The sequence below is a fragment of the Salarias fasciatus genome, chromosome 22 (genome assembly GCF_902148845.1).
Source record: "Salarias fasciatus chromosome 22, fSalaFa1.1, whole genome shotgun sequence".
Lineage (NCBI taxonomy): Eukaryota > Metazoa > Chordata > Actinopteri > Blenniiformes > Blenniidae > Salarias > Salarias fasciatus.
Window position 1 is genome coordinate 2,411,642 of NC_043765.1, and position 21,070 is coordinate 2,432,711.

The 21,070-nt window shown below is 48.7% G+C and overlaps 2 protein-coding genes across 9 annotated transcripts in view; both read right to left on the reverse strand.

Annotated features, from left to right (window-relative positions):
• Window positions 1-1,939: 1,939 nt before the first annotated feature.
• thrap3b (thyroid hormone receptor associated protein 3b) lies at window positions 1,940-12,948 on the reverse strand. Of its 2 annotated transcripts, none has more exons than XM_030120233.1 (11): window positions 12,618-12,948; window positions 9,242-9,400; window positions 7,275-8,027; window positions 6,360-6,977; window positions 5,218-5,384; window positions 5,000-5,111; window positions 4,777-4,852; window positions 4,036-4,199; window positions 3,690-3,906; window positions 3,107-3,256; window positions 1,940-2,897 (listed from the first exon to the last, which is right to left on the reverse strand). In XM_030120233.1, the coding sequence occupies exons 2-11, from the start codon at window positions 9,367-9,369 to the stop codon at window positions 2,682-2,684; spliced, it is 2,601 nt and encodes an 866-aa protein (XP_029976093.1). In that variant the 5' UTR covers window positions 9,370-9,400; window positions 12,618-12,948; the 3' UTR covers window positions 1,940-2,681. The 2 variants fall into 2 exon arrangements, with proteins under 2 accessions (XP_029976093.1, XP_029976091.1); XM_030120231.1 differs by having other exon boundaries at window positions 7,275-8,072.
• Window positions 12,949-17,478: 4,530 nt separating this feature from the next.
• Window positions 17,479-21,070, reverse strand: part of map7d1b (MAP7 domain containing 1b) — a 36,043-nt gene continuing 32,451 nt past the window's right edge. For all 7 annotated transcript variants that reach the window (XM_030120239.1, XM_030120238.1, XM_030120235.1 and 4 more), the window contains 5 exons: window positions 20,665-20,769; window positions 20,109-20,159; window positions 19,950-20,004; window positions 19,060-19,335; window positions 17,479-18,144 (listed from right to left, as the gene is read on the reverse strand). In XM_030120239.1, coding sequence (XP_029976099.1) covers window positions 18,134-18,144; window positions 19,060-19,335; window positions 19,950-20,004; window positions 20,109-20,159; window positions 20,665-20,769 — 498 coding nt within the window. In that variant the 3' untranslated portion in view covers window positions 17,479-18,133. The remainder of the gene's footprint in view (window positions 18,145-19,059; window positions 19,336-19,949; window positions 20,005-20,108; window positions 20,160-20,664; window positions 20,770-21,070) is intronic.

Genomic DNA, 21,070 nt, shown 5'->3' on the forward strand with positions numbered 1-21,070 from the left:
CCGACACACAGACCCCACAGAGCCGGTAACAGTCTCTCCCTCTGGCCTTCAGGACCGATCAACTCCAGTCTCGTTCTGGTCGAGCTGCAGAATATTTACTGCCATCCGTGACTTGATGTCTGAGATACAGTTAGAAAGGGCGTCTACTGTCCCCGAGTCAGCAGGAGACACGGCCATGAACAGCCGAGTATCATCGGCGTTGCTATGGAAACTGATGTCATGTCTCCTGATGTCGTCCCCAAGAGGAAGCATGCAAAGATGAAAAAGAATGGGACCTAAAATTGAGCCTTGGGGAACCCCAAAACTAATTTCATGGGTTCCTGAGGAACAGGTATCCATACTTACATAAAAACATCGACCTGTGAGAAAAGAACTGAACCAGTGAAGGACAGTCCTATCAGGTTTCCAAGTCTGTTAAACAAGACGTGATGATCGACTATCAGTGGCGGCGCTGAGATCCAGAAGCTCAGAGATGGAAAGTTTCTGAGCGTCTCTATCGCACCTGATGTCAGTACCGTTTGTCCTAAAACCAGACTGATATGTTTCAAAAAACATTTATCTTATTTTAAAAAAATCAACTGGATAAAACCTTGTTTCCCTAAATTTTGCATTTAGTTATTAAAAACACTGAGGTCTAAATGACTCTAATGAAACTCTCCAGTATCGTCCTAGGTAAAGCCAACCATTCAGAGGTTTTAAAAATGACCTGCAGCTTTCTTATCGCATCAGTTTTACTCTTGAACTCGTCTACAAACTCTACCTCAGTGTCCCTCACGGTCCTGGGGGACCTTCTGAAAACTTGAGTTCATTAAAAGCTGCATGGTGGACAGTTATGGCGTTCAGACACTCCTTACCTGAGAGTCACTAACGACAGGTGTGGTTGGCGGGAAGATCAACCTCACGTGACCAGGAGATACACAAGTGAAGCCATCTTGAAAGGCATGATGGGAGCAGGCTGAAGAAGTCCGGAAAGCTGAGGTTTGGCTGCCACCAAGTGGACAACAGGAGAAGCACAATGAGACGAGACTCCTGATCAGCCTGATGTTCAGGAAGTGGCACGCTCCCCGTTACATTTTCTTCATATACATTCATTTATGTTTCAAAAAAAAACCAAAACTATGTTAAATGAGGGAAAATGAGGGGAAAAAACAAAATTCTAAAAAATATTTTAAAATACTGCTCATCCATGGGCGTTGTGAACTTGAACCAAGACGAATTCTTTGAATATACGGCTTCAGATGAACAGAAAGCTGAAAAGTGTCTGAAGAATTAAGTTTAAAAGCTGAGGCAGCACCGGATCACCAAACTCCCCGAGACGGAGAGTAAATCCAGAACGGGAGGAACTCATCGATACAGAAACCGCTTCATAAAGAGTCAGGAGGCTTCTTCGGTTGTGACGTTAAAAGGCGCGTTGGGGGCGGAGCCACCAGATGCATCAATAGTCCACTGAGCGTAACTCCAGAAAGAGGCAGTGAGCCGCAGAACGAATCACAAGTTCACACTATTTCAATGAACACCGTCTGATTACCGATCCTTACAGATTCACATCCGGTTTCAGGAGATCAGAAGATGGTCGTCAAGGCCCCGTTTCCATGGCAACGCATTCAAAATGCTCTGACTTGCAGATGAAGGAAAACAACTTATAAAACGCAGCTACAGCGAACGCATCTGGAAATCACAACCTGCATGTCGACGTCAGATCACACTCCTGCAGAATGACAGGCGGAGGGAGAAACAGGCGGAGAGACAGGCGGAGGTAGAGACAGGAGGAGAGACAGGAGGAGAGAGAGACAGGCGGAGAGACAGGCGGAGAGACAGGCGGAGAGAAAGACAGGCGGAGAGACAGGCGGAGGGAGAGACAGGAGAGACAGGCGGAGGGAGAGACAGGCGGAGGGAGAGACAGGCAAAGCACAGTCCTGTGAAATGAGGCTCAGAGAAGTTCCCTGAATCAAAGAAAGATTTATTGAAAATCAAAAGACGATTACTTCAGAGCTCTGGAGGACAGTAAAAAAGATCTGAGATTAAAGACATGCAGTATGTACAGTGACACAAACACTCCTCCTCTTCCCCCTCCTCTTCCTCCTCCTCTTCCTCCTCCAACAGTCGCTTCAGGTCTTCTTTAAATTCATCTTTTCTTCTTTTAATCAAAATCTAAACAGACGTTCTGTGACAGGAAACTGCAGTCAGCTAACCTGGTGCTGTTTTTTTAAACCGTCTACACTTAAAAAAATGAAAAACAACCACAAACCAAAGAGGGAACACACACACACACACACACACACACACACACACACACACACACACACACACACACACACACACACACACACACACACACACACACACACACACACACACACACACACACGGGAACATCCAGCGAGGCCACTTCCTGGTCTTAAGCGCTGACCTCCTGAGCCCACGTCTGATTGGTCCCAAGCAGCAAATCAAACTCATGCAGTGACAGTGTGTGAGTGTGTGTGTCAGAGTGTGTGTGTGTGTGTGTGTGTGCCTCTGAACAGGGACTTTCTAAGGCACGAATGCTTCTTTTCTAGCAGAGAAAACGAACCTTAAGAAAACTAGAGAAACACAGAGCCTCCTGGAGCCAGCATGTCTGAACCAATGAGAGCGGAGTTTCGGCCGTGGCCCCGCCCCCCTTCCCCGCCCCCCTTCCCCCGCGCTCAGGGCTTGGCGGCGTCGCCCTTCATGTCCTTGTGCTCGGCCTCCAGGCCGTCGTCGGGCAGCTCGCCCTCCTCGCCGCCCTGGAACATGTCGTGGGTCCACTTGGGGCTGCTGCCGCCCTTCCGGTACACGAAGCGGCCGCGGCGGGCCGGGAAGAGGCCGCGGCCGCGCCCGCGGTTGTCCATCCACGTCTTCTCCCCGTCACGGTCGTCGTGCTGAGCAGAGGACACCGGAAAACGCTACTGTCATGGAGTAACTGGCGAAATGCAGACGTACTGAAAGACGACTGCAACAAACACTTCACAGGGTTCTGAATTATTCTCATTCAGCTTTACTGAACCAATTTTACACACACACACACACACACACACACACACACACACACACACACACACACACACACACACACAGTTCGTGGCCTCACCAGGTAGTACTTCCTGCTCTTGGGGGTGTACTCGGGGTCCCACTCCTCCTCGGGGGGGCGCACCGGGGGGTTCATATTGGCCGGGTTCCCATTGCTGTTGTTGCCCGGATAGTTTCCCCGGTTCCAGCCTCGACCTCTGACCCGGGGGAACTGGAACACACGGAGCACAGGTTCAGAGCGCCAGACACACAGACACAGACAGACGCGCACACACACACGCGCACACACACACAGGCCCAGCTGATGGAGCTCAGGCATTAGTTCAGAGGTGAGTTTCCACAGACTGGAGCTACGTTACCTTCAGGAAACCAGGCAGTGCATGGATTATGTATGATAGAGAGTCACCACCACCATCATCATCATCATCATCATCATTATCACCATCATCATCATCATCCACATTACGCTCCTTAGCATTAGGAGGAAGGAACAGAGCAGAGAAGCGCGGTCTACTGTAACGCCATTAGGACAGAGAATCGCAGGAGATGAGATGTCAGTACCTCAGAGACAACAAACCACAGAAGAAGGAGGAGGAAGAGGAGGAGGAGAGGAAGAGCAGGAGGAGACCAAGGCAGGCACTTACAAATCCGCGGCCTCGGCCGCGCTCCGGGTTGTGGCCCTCGTATTCCCGGGGGCCGCCGTATTCCCGCGGCGGGTAGCGGGCGTGGCCGAAGGCCTCCTCCGGGGGCTCCGGCCCCTCCCCCGGGTACTCCTTGCCCCTGTAGGGGGGAGGGTAGGGGGACGGGGAGGAGGAGGAGGAGGACGAGGACGGAGAGCGGTCGCGCTTCTTCTTTCCCTTCCTGCAGGGGGAGACGGAGAGCGGAGCTGAGAGGAGGGATGGCAGAGCGGCCGGACCGGCCGAGCATCGGCCCACACGTTTCCAGCTGCTGTTTACGCCGCGATGCGCCGCGCCGCGGGCCGGGACGTACTTGGACTTCTTGTGGTGCTTCCCAGATTTCTCAGAGGAGCGCTCCCTGCTCGGGCTCCGGCCGCCCTCGCGCTTGTAGTCTCGCTCGCGCCCGGCGAACCTCTTTCGTCTCTCAATATCCAGGCGCAGGTCCATCACGTCGCCTTTGAACTTTTTACTTGGGTCCTGCGGAGAAACGACGCTCGTCAGGGCGCGGCGGCCGCAAGGACTGATGGGTAAATTTATGCATGGAGACTCAAGGAGCACAGTTGAGTTAGAAAAGCAGTACCCACAGGTGAACATTAGCACTGTGCTCCCTCTAGTGGTCGTGAGGAGAAATGCAGTCAGAATACAGTATGTGTTGGGAGTTAAAGTACGTGTTCAGAGCGTTTCATGCATGTAGCTCATTCAAAACAAACTGAATTTCACAGTTCTGTGGCTTGATTTTTTTTTTTTTGTTTGTTTTTTCTTTTCAAGGAAAATACTTACAAGGTAAAGGCACTGATAAGCGTCCCTTGAGAGGCTCGGACTCAGCATCTTAATTCACTTCCTTTAAGCCTTTTTCGTGGGCTCGTACATACCCAATCAATAACCATATCTCATAGGCTGGGGGGGCTCGCTCGGCACTTATAAAACACAATGGGGCTCTTTTGATTTAGAAATATGCATCCTTTGAAAGAAAAGCACAAAGCTGAACACTGCTGCTCTGGATGAGACACGTCTGCTTGTTCCCAACACGTCAAATTCGTAAAGGGCTCGTCACCTTGTAGCTCGTCTCGTCCAAATCCTCAAACAGGTGAGAGTGCCTCTTAAAGGCACTGGGGGAGACATCAATTCTCCTGGGGGGGGGGGCAAAGCACAGGTCATTCGCGGCACAGACGCCACCGCTGGATGGAAAGTCAGGCTGCGGTTTGCTCAAAATAACTTCATCATCGACATCGAAGGAAAAAATAAGACTGGCTGCTCCAGAGGAGTGCGGCGTTTACCTGTGGATTTCTGGACTCTTCCTTGGCTTCATCATTTCTGCCTCTGCAGCTTTTCTTTGGTACATGGCAAACCGCTCACTTAAAGTCATGTCAGAGGAGGGGAAGTGTTGAGCTGCGGGCAGAGCACACGCCGGGGTTACGGGGTCACGGGGTCACGGGGCCTCTGGGAAACAGCCGGACCCCCCCTCCGTTACCTTCAGGCCGGACCGGAGCCCTACCTTTGATGTAGTGCACGATGGAGACGATGTGCTGAGCGAAGAGCTCAGACGGGCTGCGGCACAGCTGCGCCGACTGGATGTGCTGGAAGATGGAGCGGAACTCGGGGTGTTTCTTAGAGGGGTTCAGCAGGTCCGGGTTCATGAGGCGCTCTTTGGACAGCGAGGAGCTGCGGAGGACAGGAGCGAGGCGACTGACATGAGTCGTGGATGTTCCATCAGAGGAGGAGGAGGAGGAGGAAGAGTCTCTCCCACCTCTCTGCTGAGAAAACCCATTTAATCTCACTCACATTTTTGTTCGCTTAGCCTCAACCAGGGTGTCAAACCTTAGGCCCGTGGGCCAAAACCCGGCCCGTAAGAGGCTCCAATCTGGCCAAACTGGCCAAGTTCAAGGTAAAAAATGTAAAAGAAAACACTGATTTTCTTAAAGAGTATTGACACGACACTGAGACATCAGCGATGCTGCCATCTAGCTATCGAGGCTCATGCTGGAGAGCTAGCATTAGCCTCGAAGCCCTGCTGTCAGGGCCAGTCCGGAAAAACATGCAGGCCGCAGGCTGAGACTGCAGAAGTGATGGACGTTCTAAATCATTTCGTTTGAATTGAGTTAAAATAGAAACCAGTTTTCTGAAGTTCTTCAACTGCTGAGATACTTCTAGGGCTGGGCGGCATGACATAAAACTCATATCACGGTATAATTTAAATCCCTTCACGGTAACGGTATATATCGCAGTATAAATGTTGCAGTGTAAAACCTGTAATTGAAGTGTTTCTGAATGGGTTTTTCAGTCGTTCAATTCACCTGCATTTACACTTCATGCCACTAGGTGTGCTGTTTGCATGTTCAACCTTATTTTTACACAAACACCACAGAAGAAGAAGGGCCCGGAAGCGCATGCTCTCTCTGCATGCTGTTAGAAAAAGAGCCGGCAGTTTGTGCGCCAGAAGAAGCTGGAACATGTTCAATGAAACGATTGTTTCCGCACATTTTATTTACGTAGTAGCAGCTAAACTGTATCAGGTGAGATGACGGCAGAGCGCAAATCTCTACCGTGGCCAAATTTTTATCGTTTCTACCGTCATATCGCGCAGCCCTAGATACTTCCTGTGTCAGTGTGTGTGTCGGTGTGTGTGGCTGCAGGTACCTGGGCCTCTCGTCTACAGAGCCGACTTTCAGCTCGAAGTCCTCCCTGGAGGCCGACAGGCGCTGGGCGGGCGAGCGCTCCCGCTGCGGGAAGGCCCCGGGGAACAGGGGGCGCTCTTTCTCCCTGGAGGTGGAGGGGGGGGAGGGGCTCCGGCGGGCCTTCTCGCGCTCCTTCTTCTCCTTCTTCTTGGCCTTCTCCTCCTTCTTGGAGGTGTGCTTGCGGCCGCGGTACACCTCCTCCTCCAGGTGGTCGGCCGGCTCCGCCTCCTCGGCGTCCCGGCGGCTCTTCTCCTTGGCGGACGGGTACGAGGTGGAATACGACGGCTCGTCGTCCCACTTCCCGAAAATGTCCCGAGACGTGAGGGCGGGTTTGTCCTCGCCGTCGTCGTCGTCCAGATCCCTCTCCTTCAGCCCGTGAGACTTGAGGAACTCCTCCTCGCCGGCGTCGAAGAAAGGCATGGTCTTGTCGTCCTTGAAGTCGCCGAAGGAGGCGGAGGAGACGCTGAGGTGCTCCGAAGACTTTCCCCCCTTCTCCGAATCCCTGTCCGCGGACTGGTCCTTGTCTCGGCCGTTCTCCTTATCGGCCGACTGCTTCTTCTGCTTGTTCTCGGCCAAGAACCTGAAACGGACGAGGGGCGGAGCTTCAGCGACAGCTCAGACTGAAAGCCACCGGACGAGCCGAGCGTCTCACCGGACCGTCGGCGGCCTGAAGGTTTAACCGTGAATTGACATTTTCTACGAGACGGTGTTCAGGCCGGTTTAACGTAAAATGGAGACTTTAAGAGGACGACCCCTGAATGTAAACCAGGCAGAGCAGGTTCAGCTCAAACCCCCGTTCAGGACCAGGATTAGTTAAACCTTCCAGCAGGATCACATTCAAGCCCCCCCAAAAGCAGAGCGACGGCAGGACACCTACTTTTTGAAGGCTGCAGAGATCACCGTCTTATCTGCAGACTTGTCCTCGTCCTTGGGGAAGAAGCCGAAGCCGCCAAACGCCGCCGTCTGCGACTTCGAGGGACTCTTGGAAGGCGGGGGCGTCGCCGTGCCGACGGTCTTCCACCCGCCCTTCCTGTCGGAGCTGGACGGCGTGCCGTCCTTCTTGGAGTCCGGGGTGCCGCGCTTGGGGCTGGCGTCGAAGTCGATCCACTTCCCGCCGGACGCCTTCTCGATGGCGCTGCCGTCGGCGGCCTGGCCCGACTTCTCAGCCTGGCCCTCCGCCGGCTTCTCCTTGGCGTCCTTGGAGGCGTGGCGGCTCTTGCTGCCGCGGTGGCGGGGGGAGGAGGAGCGGGAGCGCGAGGAGTAGCTGGAGCGGCGGGAGCGCCGGGACGGCCCCGAGGACGAGCGGTCCGAGTAGCGGGAGCGGCTCCGGCTGCCCGAGCGCTTCTTGGGCGTGCGGGAGCGGGAGCGCCCCCTCCTGGGGCTGTGGGCGTGGTGGTCCTGGCGGTCCTGGCGGTCGTGCCAGCCTCCCCCTCCGCCCCCGCCGCCGCCGCCTCCCCCTCCTCCGCCCTGCCAGTTCCCCTTGTAGCCGTAGCCCCCGCCCCGGTTCTGGTAGTGGCCGCGCTGGTAGTAGCCCCGGGCCCGGCCCCGGTAGTGGTACGGCCGGCGGTAGCCCCGGTTGTAGCCCCTGAAGCCTCCCCGGTTGTTCTGGTAGTCCCGAGACGGATAGTTTCTGTAGGACGGAGAGTGTGAACGAGAGCGGGAACGAGACCTAGAACTGAACAAAGGACAAGAAGAACTACTTTCAGGGTGAGGGTGTGTGTGTGTGTGTGTGTGTGTGTGTGTGTGTGTGTGTGTGTGTGTGTGTGTGTGTGTGAGATGATTGAAGAGTGTGTTGGCCCAGACATTTCACAAAGTGAGTCAGCCAGAAATGTGCTCGTTTCAGAGAGAAGGTCCATGAACTCTGGCCTGAAAGACCCACTGCTCAACTACAGTCACTCAACCTGCAGAGACCAGACCCAGGGCCCCGAACCGGCAGAGTCCAGATCCTGAACCGGCTCAGGACTCACTAGGTCTGCACCCCATTCAGGATCAGCGCGCCAGAGGTAACTACATCAATGTCATCCACTTGTTTAAAAGCAATCGATCATTCAATGTTACTTCAAGCATTTAAATGAGGTTCCAGAAGATTCTACATCGAATATAAAGTCAGGGTTTTCTACTTGGAGTCACAAATGACTCCACAAGAGGAGAAAACAGCAGAGGATTTAATTTTTAAACCTTTTCAGGTATCTTATGCATTTAAACAGTAAATTATTATTTGACATCAGCAACTGTCAACGAGCTGCGTCAACATGACTGACGGTGATTTCTGAGCAGCACATTTTCATTTCAGTTGACAAGAAAACAAGTCTGGGAGTTTAGGAGGCAATGTGAGTTCCACGCTAGAATTACCAACGCTGACTGAAACGCCGTGAGTGAGAAAGACATCGATATGAGAAGAGAGATTAAAGCACATCTTATCAACACTAAATCCAAACGTCTGCCGGGACCGTTTCTCCTCTTACCCGCCGCAGCGCCTCATCAGATCTGAGTCCTGAGCTGAGCAGCCACACACACGCACACACACACTCATAAACACAAACACAGACACTCATTCACACAGGTCAGAGTCTCCTCCAGGAGGGAAATAACAATAAAAAAAAAACAGAGGCTGATCCAAGTTACGATCAGCTCTAATCCAGAAAGGGGGGGTGGGGTTTGGGTGGGGGTGGGGTGCTTCAGCTTTCACTTCCTGCTTTCAGAAATCATTTACATGCTGTGTTGCAATGCTGCCACGGGTCCCGGACCTGAAGGCCGGTCCGGCTGATCCCTCCACCTCCACGCCGCTGTGTCAGTGCATCTATTGGTCCACGTGTGCGTGAGTCAGAAAGTGGGCGGGCCTACCTGTAGCGACGCTTCCTGGACCGGGAGCGGGAGTGGCTTCTGGACCGAGACCTGGAGTAGGACCTGGACCGGGAACGAGACCTGGACCTGGAGCGGGACCGGGCCGGGGAGTCCGGAGCCTTGGACATGGCTGCGTTCAGACAGACAGAGATTCCCTTCCTTGAAAGACAGAGCAGGGACAGCCGCTGTTGACTTGTTTGTATTTATTCTCTGGGTTTGTTGCTATGAGATGGAACAGGAAGCCCGAGCGAACAGCCTCCCATCGTTAATCTGGAGTGCGAGAGAGCTGCTGACAGTCCGACACTGGAGAGCATACGTGCCGCCTTCACCAGCCTGCGGGCCACTTTGACCTTCAGCCGTCGGGGGGGTGGAGGGGTGGGGAAATCTGAAGGGGATAACCGAGTGTGGTGCGCAGACCGCGGCAAACAGCTGGAGCAGCATGTAAACAGGCCCACGGGCCAACTGGGACCGAGCCTCAGGGGACACACCGGGTCCAGACTGCAGAACCAGACCTGAACCTCAGAGTCTCTGACTCCAGCAGCGCCGTCCATCAGCAACAATCCAACCACAAATCATCAAAGACGCAGCTGAGAGACTCATGATGAACATCAAGTCTGAGCTGCATTTCTGACAAAACCTTGACTCCGAGCGAAGCCACGAGTCTCAGAGGTGCCGCATTGACGGAGCTCTTGGAGGCCGCAGCTGCTGCTTTGCCACAACAACAGATTAGGGCTGTTTTCGTCTGCAGACTCAACTGACACCAACGGCAACAACTCAAGGCCCAATTTATGAAGAGGGCTGAGCGTGACAGATCCGCAAAACTACTAAACATCCTGCAGAAATATCACTTTTATTGGTGTCAAACGGTCGTCAGAATTCTCTTTCAGCAGCATTTAAAGCCTCATCGAGGTGCTGAAGACTGGAATGAAAGAATAAGAAGGGCTCAACATGTCAATAATATTTTCAGAAACAATCTCCAAGGCATCATTGTTGAATTTTTGTTTCAGGGAACTTTCACATTCATCCTGCAACATTTTGAAAACAATGTAGTTAACACATGGGGCCACTAGTTGGTGCTGTATGTTTTTTGTAATGAAACCAAACACTGACCATCAAGCTGGACCAGGAGAATCTGGACTGAGAGTCCTGACACTGTGGGTGGCGAGCAGCAGTGCTTCAGAAAAGCTGTGTTTCCCTCATTTCAATGGAGCCGGAGCGCTTTATAAACATTGTTTTTGCCCCGCTTCCAGAAAAGGTTTGTTTTCTTTTGAAAACGTCCGCAAACAACAAACTGAACTGTTCAACATGTTTTGTGGGTGTTTGGTCGTGTTCAATCTCAGTGACTGCTGCACACATCTGCACAGAAGCTTCAGCCTCTCATGCAGCAGCAGCAGGAAGTGCTGCTTCAGAGGTCCTGAAGAGACGAGCGTCCGTCTGCCGCCTCGACAGCGGAGCCCGAAGCATTTGCATCTGCTGCGATGCCCTGAAGAGACACTGCAGTCAAATCACAAAGGGAACGGCTTCCCTGCAGGCTGCGAGGAGTCCGTGTTCTGTAATGTTTGACTTGGCAACAGTCACTATGGGTCAAACAAAGACTGACCAGCCTTAAAATGAGTGTTTTAGTCAGACTTTGTAAGCCTATTAGGTCTGTGTTAGATGATTCAGGGCAGAGCACCCTCTCAGAAGGAGTTAAAGTTTTGATTTCAAAACACAAAGAAATACATAACTGAATGAATTAATCGGTATAACAGACATTAGTTGACCTTTCAATGACTTTCAAACAGCCTGAGATGGATCTGAGCATCTCTGCAGTCTAATGGCAGACTCTAACCTCTATTTTAAAGGAAAGTCCTGAGCAAGTCAGCGTCCAAACACCAAACACACACCGTGTGTGTAAAAAGCTTGAGGGGGACATTCTGGAGTTTATATTCACGACAGCAGCGCCTCTGATTCTGCTCTGAATAATAATTACAGGAGCCGCATCAGAGACCTGAATGCACCCAGAGCAGCGCCGTTCTGCACCCAAGCAGAAAAAAAGGAAGTGAAGATCTGCATCTGTTTTCCATTTCGCGGCAGCGTGCGGCCGCTTGTAAAACACAAAAACACGCGAAGGCACTTTCTACACACTTCATTCATGTTTAAAACCTGAACGGTGAACTGGAGGACTCCCGGGACCTGAACCCAACACCGCCTGCAGGAGACCATGTGTGGACCGTAACCGCTTTGGCCCGCGGGCCTCAAGTTTGACACACCTGCTCTATATGATGTCTAGATCTCAGTTTTTTCTGAAAACCAGCACAGCTGGTTGTAGAGGCTCGACACTCAAACATTTTGAATGAACTTCACTGCATGAACAAAGACGTGAATTAACATCCTGGACCGTGGGCCTCAGGGCACATGCTCAAGTTCAGGAAGTCATCAAGCATGCTGGGTGGCGTTTTATAATGTCAGGAGTGAAAAAAATTAATTTAATAGTACTTAAGCACATGTTCAGAGGTACTTGAGGTTCTCACATGACTGCATTCAGTTGACACTTTTGGTTTTTACTTCCCTGTAAGGAAAACATGTTCGACTACTTAACACAATCAACTTTGCTACTTCAGCCATAGCTTCATGGATTTGTGCCAAAAATACTTTCAAATGCAATCAGGTAAAATGTGTCTCCACTTTAATACGCGTTTCCAATATTTTCTGCTACTTTTACTGTTACATTGTTGTTAAGCATGCTGACTGGCAGTCACACTGAGGGTAAAGCAAGGAAACGCAGCTACAAGAAACAACCTGCAAAATGTCTCCTACTTCGACCTGTGACTGTAATTAAGTAGTACTAAAGTACACGTCACCGTGTAATACATGTTGGTGCATTTATACATTTAAAATTAATACATTTTAAATTTACACTCAAATCGTCCGATCTGAAGGTTTTTAGCGATTAGGATACAAAAAAATCCAACAAAAACAACCTTTTAAATCTACTTTAACGTACTGTAGTTTAATGTTTCATAGATATTTCTCATAATAAGGCCTTGCGAATGAATATTTCAAGACATAGCAAACACTGTGGTTAAAAACACAGCAAAAATATTTATAATAAATGTAATCTGCTATAATGCAAGTAATGTAACTACAGTATTGGTATTTACAGTCAGGTTTTTCAATCAAATAGTGAATATATGTCCGCAGGAACATGTTCCACTGTTTTGAAGACTCTTAAAGCCAATTATTAGTTAAATTAATGAGGATCAATAGAAAACTGGAATTATTACTTTAGTAAAACTTAGTAAACTCGATGAAGCAAGCTTCGGGTTTAACCACTGGAACCGATCTGTATTTAACTAGATCTGCGAAATCGGGCTCAGATATCAAATTAAGTTACCTTTTCCTGGTTCCCCCCGAGTGGCTGTTCGGAGCGCGTTTGCCGCCCTGGATGGACCTTTGAGCCCGGGCTGCCTGCTCGCTCCTCCGGCCCTCCTTCCTGCTTCCACCGCCTGTTAGCCGCTAGCTCGCTAGCAGCCGCGCCGAGCACGGACTCGGAGCACGAAGCGGACCCGCTGCACCCTTACAGGAGGCCGGAGCGTCGGTTCATCGACACGTAGGTCATTTCTGGCGCAGCGGAGAGGTTTGTTGGTCGTCTAAAAAGCGTTTTGATGTCGGTAAAGAGCGCTAACAGCGGCTCAGCGAGCAGACCACAGCCGGACGACACCGAGCCTGCGCTCAGATCACGCGAGACTTCGTGAAAACTCGCGAGAAGTGAGGACGCTCCAGATCAGGAAACAAAAATACAAATAAATATAATTTCTTTTCGCAGCCTCTTCATAGTAGAGTTAGAAATCCTGCCGTTTCGGTGCACAATTTGCTGTTTTTGGCCCTTTGCAAGTTTTACATCGGTTCTTTTTTTGGTGCGTGTTCAGCTGTGGCCCAGTAAACACTCCAGCCTTTTATAAAGTGAAAACACAAAAACGTTGGTTGAGGTTCAAATGACATTGGGGCTCGGAGCCACTGTAAACACAACCTTTGGAAAACAAATTCCAAGGTGGAACGTCTCTGAAATGCTGCTACTGCACATGCAGTAAATATAATAGCCAGAAAATGCTTCTGCACATGCTCAGTACATAGTCATGACTCCCAGTCCATAATCTTCAGGTCTTGGTCCATATTCTCCTGGTCCTGGTCCCACTTCATGTTCTCCTGGGACGTTTTGGAGTTGACAGTCACCATAATAACAATCCAGCTCAGTGTTCTGTCCATAAAAATGTCTGTGTTCTCCCATTGTTAATGTTTTTAGTATATTGTTCTCACATTTATCGTTATTACATGTTGGTGATAGGTTAAGTGTCAGTGTGTTAAAATCTTAGAGTGTGTTCAGTTCAAGGAGTCTGACTTTGGTTTCTGCCTTTCTTCGAGACGATGTTAGAGGCTTACCTTCCTGTTAAGTTATGTATCATTGTTATTTTTGCCCCGTTCTCATTGAACCGAGTGTTTTTCTGGCCAAACGGTCCAAACAGCGTCAGAATCGGTCAGCAGTGGCACCTTCATGCCTCTGGTGTGGATCTCTGTGGGAATCTGACCCTGGTTGTGATGAGTAACCCTCCAGTGATGTGATGCAGTGAGAGCGGGAGCTGCTAAGCCTCCAAGTCAGCCGCGCGACCTTCATCCTGCACAAAACACACTCAGGAACTTCACACCTCACTCCACTCTCACCACAACCAACTCGCCCCTCTGTGACCTTCCACTGAGAAATGCAAACAGTTTGTGTCCTCCGTCATTCTTATTCAAAAAGCAGGTGCGCAACACTCAAATGTAGCGAGGTTATAATTAACCCGGAGTAATCTCTCCTCGGGCCACAATGTCTAACCACACAGGGCTGCTTGTGTGTCGCTCAGCTGCTACGAGCTGTTTATGGTCTGGCTGGAGGTTCGGATTCTGAGAGACGGAGCTCATGGGATTCAGTGAGATTAGACTGATGTTCCCCGACTGCAACAGGAATGAGGGAGTGTTGATTTAAAATAGATCAAACCAGGAAGAAGACAACTGAAGCACTGAGATCAATAACGAGTCTTTTTAAGATCACAAGTCTGAGTTTCTTCCTCAGGTTATGGGCTGCAGTGTCGTCCTGAGGCCCAGTTTACACGCTTTACCTCTCATGGCCCTCTTTGTTACCTGCAGTCCAGACAAGGCCGTGAGACACACTTTGGAAATTTAATGCCACATTTCCACTGACTCTAATCACATTTTTGTGCCTTTCCTCTGAGAAAAAGTCCCTGGTACCCAGTGGAGCTAACACAGTAAAATGTCCTTTATCACGAAAGGTTATTTACTTAATGGCTTTCTGTCTGATCTTTTAGAAATTCAGAACAGTTTAAATGTATTTTCCCGGTATTGCATGGCAAAATAAAGAGACTGACCTGATGGAGTTCAGGGTGGAGGCGAAGAGAAGAGCGAGACGTCCTCCTCATTCAAAGAAACTTTGCTGAAAGATGTTTCAGAAAAACCTCCTGTGACCAAATGTCTGACAACCACTTGACGAAGTCACATCTGAATTATAAATACTTTGCTCTCCGGAGGCTTTTTCTTTTTGATGTCTGCAGCTTGTGATCATCCAGGAACATCAGCTCCCACACACTGAATATCTCTGCAGAATTATATTGGCGTTACACCTTTATTAGTGGATTTTGAAGGTGTTTTCTGATGGATGAGAGACATGAAGCACTGTGGATTAGATCTCTGCTGGTGTGTTGAAGCCAGTTAAAGCAGAAACACAGACTGAGCCACTGAAGCACTTTAGACAGAGAAATCCAGCCCGTCTTCGTACAGACGGCTGAAACACATCAGGGAGCAATCAGACACAGGAGCCAGAAACCAGACACAGAGTTAAACACAAGACTTTTGTCATGGTTTGTTTGTCTGTTTACATGACAACGGTCACCAGAGCCACTGAAAATAGAAACATTTTAAAAATCTCAGAGTACATCTTGATCGTCAGGTGAAACCAGAGAAGTGCTTCAGAAAACGATTCTCGCTCCGACCTTCACAGATCTTCAGCTCATAAAAAAAGATCTTTTTTCAATCATCTAAACACCAGAAGTTCTCCAAGTGAAAACCGACACATTGCCTGTGATCGCGTCTGTATGTCGGCTCTACTGCATTCCGATTTATGGCAGGGTCGTCATGTGACAGACTTGATGCTCCGCCTCTTCGTTCTGACAGCTGGACCACAGAGAAGGATGTGTTCAAGACTGATGAAATGAAAAAGAAAAAAGGAGAAATAACCTAAATTTAACATAAACATCATTACAAATAACAAATACAATCATCGAAGAAGCTTTAATGGCTGAAAAGCAAATATTCCATTTTTTTCCTGGACCTCAGAGGTCCAGGATCCAGGATGTTGTTTGACTCTGGAGATCAATTGTGTCTGAGCAGAGCCTTTCAAGGCTGCCATCACTTTCCTTTTATCTTCAGCGCCATGGTGTTTTTCCATTCTTCACTTGTTGTGTCTTTTCGTGTTGAACCAGATAGCAGCGCTCAGCGTCGTGTTGCATTGTGAGTTCTGACTGACGCACAGCGATAAGGCCTGGCAGAAGGTGGACTGATCGCATTCAGAGCCGTTTCCTGTGTTTCAGTGGAGCAGAATCTGGCACGTGTTTTATCTGTGGTTACACATACACTCAGCGGTCGGTGTGTCGGTGTAGGAAGTGAGTGAATGACCCACAGAAAACAGCGACCGTGCAATTTACAGTCACTGATTAACCTGAAACAACCAGAAGGAAGGGAAGAAACGGTGATCAGTCAGAAACACGAGCTGCTGTAAAGTAAACCTGGCCTCAGTATTCACGGCTTTGTCTGCTGAGTAATCTTTCTAATTATAAAATCAAACAGATCGAGCCAGCCTGACCTCCAGAATCACGCCTCTGCGCCAAATGGCACGGCGGCGGCTGCAGAGGATCCAGCTGGACACCTGATAGCCCGGCGGCTGTCTGACAGACCGAACCTGACCCGAACCGACCAGAACCGACTGGAACCGACCGGTCGCCGCTCCAGGAGCCGTGTGTTTGGCGACAGAGTTACCAAAGCAAGCGGCACCGCAGGGCCTGGAGACGGCGTCAGACTGAGGGGGGAGAAAACCTCCAGCATGCTGCTCTGATCCTCTGCCTGCTGGGATTCCTCCTCTGTGAAATGAAAGCTGAAGCCACAAACAAACAAACAAACAAACACACAGGCTGCTGCTGAGGACATTTAGTCATCAAGCCAGGTCCGACTTTTCCTTCAGACCAGTGGGTCTCAGCCGTTTTTCAGTGATCTACCCCCTTTGAACACATTTTTCATTAAGCACCCTCTGACCAGGGCAAAGCATATTTGCTTGAATAAAGAGCGTAAGAGCCATTGTAATATATTCAGTCAAGAGATAAAGACATAAAATACAGCAATACATCATTTTCGGATCCATTAAATTCGATAACAGTGCAGAAACATTGCTCATTTGTAGCGGTGTTTCTTGAACAATTTGGCAAACAGATGCAAACAAAATCTGAAAAGTAAAACAAATAGTGATTCAATTATAAATAAAGATTTCGACACAGAGGTAATCATCAACTTAAAGTTCCCTCTTCTGTGAATCTGATAGAGAACCATGTGGACTGTGGAACTGAATTATGAGCATGTGGAACATGCTGGGGTCAAACCATCACGATACGGGGAGAAACTCCGGGGTTTAGGTCATGAAATGGAGGATCTGACTTTGTATGAAATTCAGTTTATGATCTTTCATTCATATTTTATTGAAGTATTTAATAAATACATTTTATAAAGGATTTTTGAATTTTTGGTATTTTTAAAACTTTTTTGAAGTCTCACGGACCCCTTGGCATCTATTCCAGGGGTACCCTGAGGGTACACGTACCCCAATTTGAGAACCACTGCATGAGACCACGTGATGAACTGGTTCACATCATGCAGGCCAGATGCAGTCATCCTGCTCTGCTAGTGCTGCCCCCTTCAGGTCAAAATGAAGTACTGCAGCCAGTCCTCTGCTACTGCAGAACCTTGAAGTTCCATCAGTGAGGAGGAGCAGGACGCTCAATAACCTGGTTGTTAACTTGTTTGGTGGAGTTCTTATTTATTTTCTTGCTCCCCACAGGAGGTTTTAAAAGATTTGTTCACTGCTCCTGCCTTTTTGAGAAATTCTAAGCGAACTGCAGTGAGAGCATTCAAAGACAAAGAGGCGGAGAGCTGGACGCTTCCCTTTCATAAAGCTTTATTTCACAGATCTCCTGCAGCAGGAGGCCGAGGCAGCCGGGCTCGTTTTACATTTACATACACTGTCTGAGGCCAGTCGACCCCGAGCTCCCCCGTTAAATAACTCAGTAATTCAAGACCAAAAAAAAAACCTCATACACACACACTCACTCTCTCTCACACACACACACACTTTCCAACTTAAGATAACAGTAACAACATCATAGCGACGGTAATAATAACAACCATTGTCAAATATTATGCATTTCCAGGAGTCTTATACTGTATTTTCTAAAATTTGTAACATAGTCAGTCATCTTTAAGGTGCACCATAAAATCTGCATGTGACATTTCAATGAAACTCCACAAATGCTGCACCAGGACACGCGGTGAAGACGAAGAATACTTGCTTTTTTTGTTTTGGTTTTGTTTGTTTTTTTTTTCTTTTTTGTGACGTTTTCAATGATTTTCCAGGCAGTTTCTGCTCTTCCTCCTCCTCCTCCTCCTCCTCCTCCTCCTCTGATGAGTCTGTAGTTTGGCGCGGTGGAAACACTGCTTCAGTTTGGCACACTGTTTGAAGATAAGCCGCTGTGGTGTGACATGAATCTCATAGCTCAAGCGGAGGCATAAGGCGCATCTCCATGGATGTGTGGCGACTCACAGGACCTCTGCAGAGACACACACACACACACACACACACACACACACACATACATACAAATCACATTTTTATACGTCTCAGGTGTGTGAATCACTTCACGATGAGACATCATGTCATGAAACATTAGCAGGACTGAATATTTACAGAAGTTCAGATGCAGAAGGTTCGATCTGCGGTCTGAACGATCGATCACTGGTCTGCAGCCATCACATCATGACACACGCAGTCACAGTTACAATTCAGGCTAATGGTAAACATTTAATTTCTTTCTGTGCCTGATTTTAGCAGCTGATTGCTTTATTTATTTTGATCCATCAACAGGATAGATGAGTTCAAAATTCAAGAATCAATCCATTCATTTGTACTTGAACAGGAGCGGGAAGAAGAAAAACTTATTTAGTCGCAGTATTTATATTCTGTAACCAAAATGTATATGAAAAATAGAAACTAAGCATATTCATGGTGTTGCAACGGGCAACAGCAAACTGTAGCTCATGATAATAATATCAAAATAACAACAATAAGAACACCAATACAGGCCTCATCCTTCATTTCAGTATGTTTTAAGCTAATTTCACATTTTGACTTTAAGTATTTCAGCACTGGATATTTTTTTCTATCTAATTTAAGCCTTTTCTATCTAAGAGACTTAAGTCATTTCACCTGTTAAGCCAGTTTTTATTTTATTTTTTTTGTGTGGTTTTAGTAAGTTTTCCTATTTTAATTGCACCTTTTTAACCTACAGATAAAAAATCCTTTTGAAATTTACTATCGTACACAGAATAAGAATAAGATTTAAAATACGGTCTGCACGCTGCTCTGAGCCGCAGGTTGCAGAACGGCGTTTTGCTTGAACTTCTTCATTGAAGCTTGAGCTTCCTGCTGCGTGAGCGCAAAAGTGACCATGGCGAGCGTCACGTACCTGCGACATGCTGAGGCTTCATGGGGCCGCTTTTCCTCAGGAAGGGCTCTCCGCCCTCGAAGGCCAGGATGGGCTCGCCCACCATGCCGCTCTGCTGCTGCCCGCCGCCGCCGCTGCCGCCGCCGCTCAGCTGGAGGAGCTCCTCCAAGTCTCCAGACTCACCGTTGGCCGAGACGCCGTTGTGGTGCGCGGCGGCCGGGACGCCGTTGGGGATGACGGGACCGGAGGCGGTCTGCGCCGGGATCGGGGCGCCGGGACCCTGAAGACCTCCAGGAGCTGCGGAGACGAGAGACCGGTTCTGTTTCTATCATCGGAGAACATTTCTGAACATGTTACACACGAACGTTTAGGACAACATCGTCTGCATACAGGGAGAACTTTCCTTCCATTCAGATCCTGAGAGGAGCTCAGGACCACGAGGATGGAGGGAGAAAAGGGGGCGGGAAAAGTCAAAGTTATTGAAGAAAGGAAGAAAGACAGGAAGTGGAGTTTGTTTACTTCCAGTAAACTTCCTCCTGTCCAATCAAATTCCTTCACAACCCACAGATCTTAGGCAGGATTAAATAAAGGCAGATAAACGTGTTTTCCATGTAATTAGAATTACTATTCCCATGTAAACATCAAGGAGAATGCTTTAATTCTGAATTAGTTAATTGGGAAAAATTACTTACAAATTACAACCATTTATCCGTGGCCAATGTTGATGTTAATAGAGTATTATTCTCTGCATGTTTTTGCTGTTGTCGTGGAAACGGACATCGTTTTCAGAACTTTTCTGAGTAAATACAAAACTTTTTTGGAATGAAGATGAAAAAACACTGTCCTGTATTGAGATTTAAAGAACAGCTGCAGCTCAGAGTTCAGCTTCCTGGTGCAGATGAATTCCTCACCCTGTCTGAGCTCCGCCTCCTTCCCGTTGACCTGTGAGGAGGCTTTGACTTCCTTCTGTGAATGTTAAAAAAAAAGAAAACAAAGAGTCACGCTGCAAGAAACAAGCAAGAATAAATGAGCTTCATCTCCCGGAGTCTGTTTCCCATCAGGCCTCTGACCTTTTCTCCTGCGTCGCTCTTGCGGGTTCTCTTCATGATCTCCTCCAGACGCTGAGCGGATCACACAGAGAAGCAAAGGTTGGAATCCTGCCGTAAAAACGCTGAACTCTTCTAGATTACAGGTGTGTGTGTTTGATCCTGATGCACAGCTGCGCTTTCTGCTCGTCCAGTAATTTTCTAGAAATCACAATCAGTAACTTTATGTTCGGAGAATCATTCACGCTCCTGCCAGAGGTAAACGTATAATTATCAAACTATACTTATTATTTTCGGTTTACTTTGATAAAATATCCTAAAACCAACTGAAACTTGATGAAAATAGTTTTTATTTTACCATTTATGTGGAATAAGTGAGAGATTCTGCTGTTTTTCCTGATGATTTAAACTTTAATGATCCGTCTTGTGGATCAGCTGATTGCAGTGTTTGTCTGTGCTGCAGAAGGCTCGTGTTCCCTTTGTGAATGCTGTGGATCTGTGAAACGGTCCCGGTGTTAAGGCGAGCGGCGAGCGGCGTGCAGACGGCGGCAGAGACAGGAAGTGCAGATCCACTCCTCACCCGCTTCCTCTCCAGCCGCTCCTGCTCCTCCTTCTGGAAGTGTTTCTCCCTCTCGACGCGCTGACGCTCCGACTCCTCCCGGGCTTTGGCTTCGGCCTCTTCCTTCTGAGGACAGCAGAGCTTAAAGTCAATGATTTTGCACCATTTCATGCTTTACATGTAAAGTGGACTTTGCTTCTTTTACAGGAATCTGCACCCATCCAAGGCTGGGACTCGAACCAGGGACCCTTATTGTGAGGAAACATTACATTGCATTACCACTACACCTATGCACTGATAAGGGTGCACGAAAAGTTTTTATATAACCTAAAGCTTCCTCTGCTTATGGGTGTGTTTGTGTGAGTGAGTGACGGTGCTCTATCTGACCACCAGAGGGCAGCACGTGCTCAGTGTGTTCTGCAGCCCG

What these genes read in the sequence shown, in the direction of transcription:
- thrap3b (XM_030120231.1), bottom strand. Translation starts at nt 9,369, where the DNA reads ATGTCCAAGGCTCCGGACTCCCCGGCCCGGTCCCGCTCCAGGTCCAGG. An exon ending in AAGCACCACAAGAAGTCCAA is followed by an intron (nt 3,907 to 4,035) that starts GTACGTCCCGGC and finishes CTCCCCCTGCAG; the next exon opens with GAAGGGAAAGAAGAAGCGCG. An exon ending in AGAGCAGGAAGTACTACCTG is followed by an intron (nt 2,898 to 3,106) that starts GTGAGGCCACGA and finishes TCCTCTGCTCAG; the next exon opens with CACGACGACCGTGACGGGGA.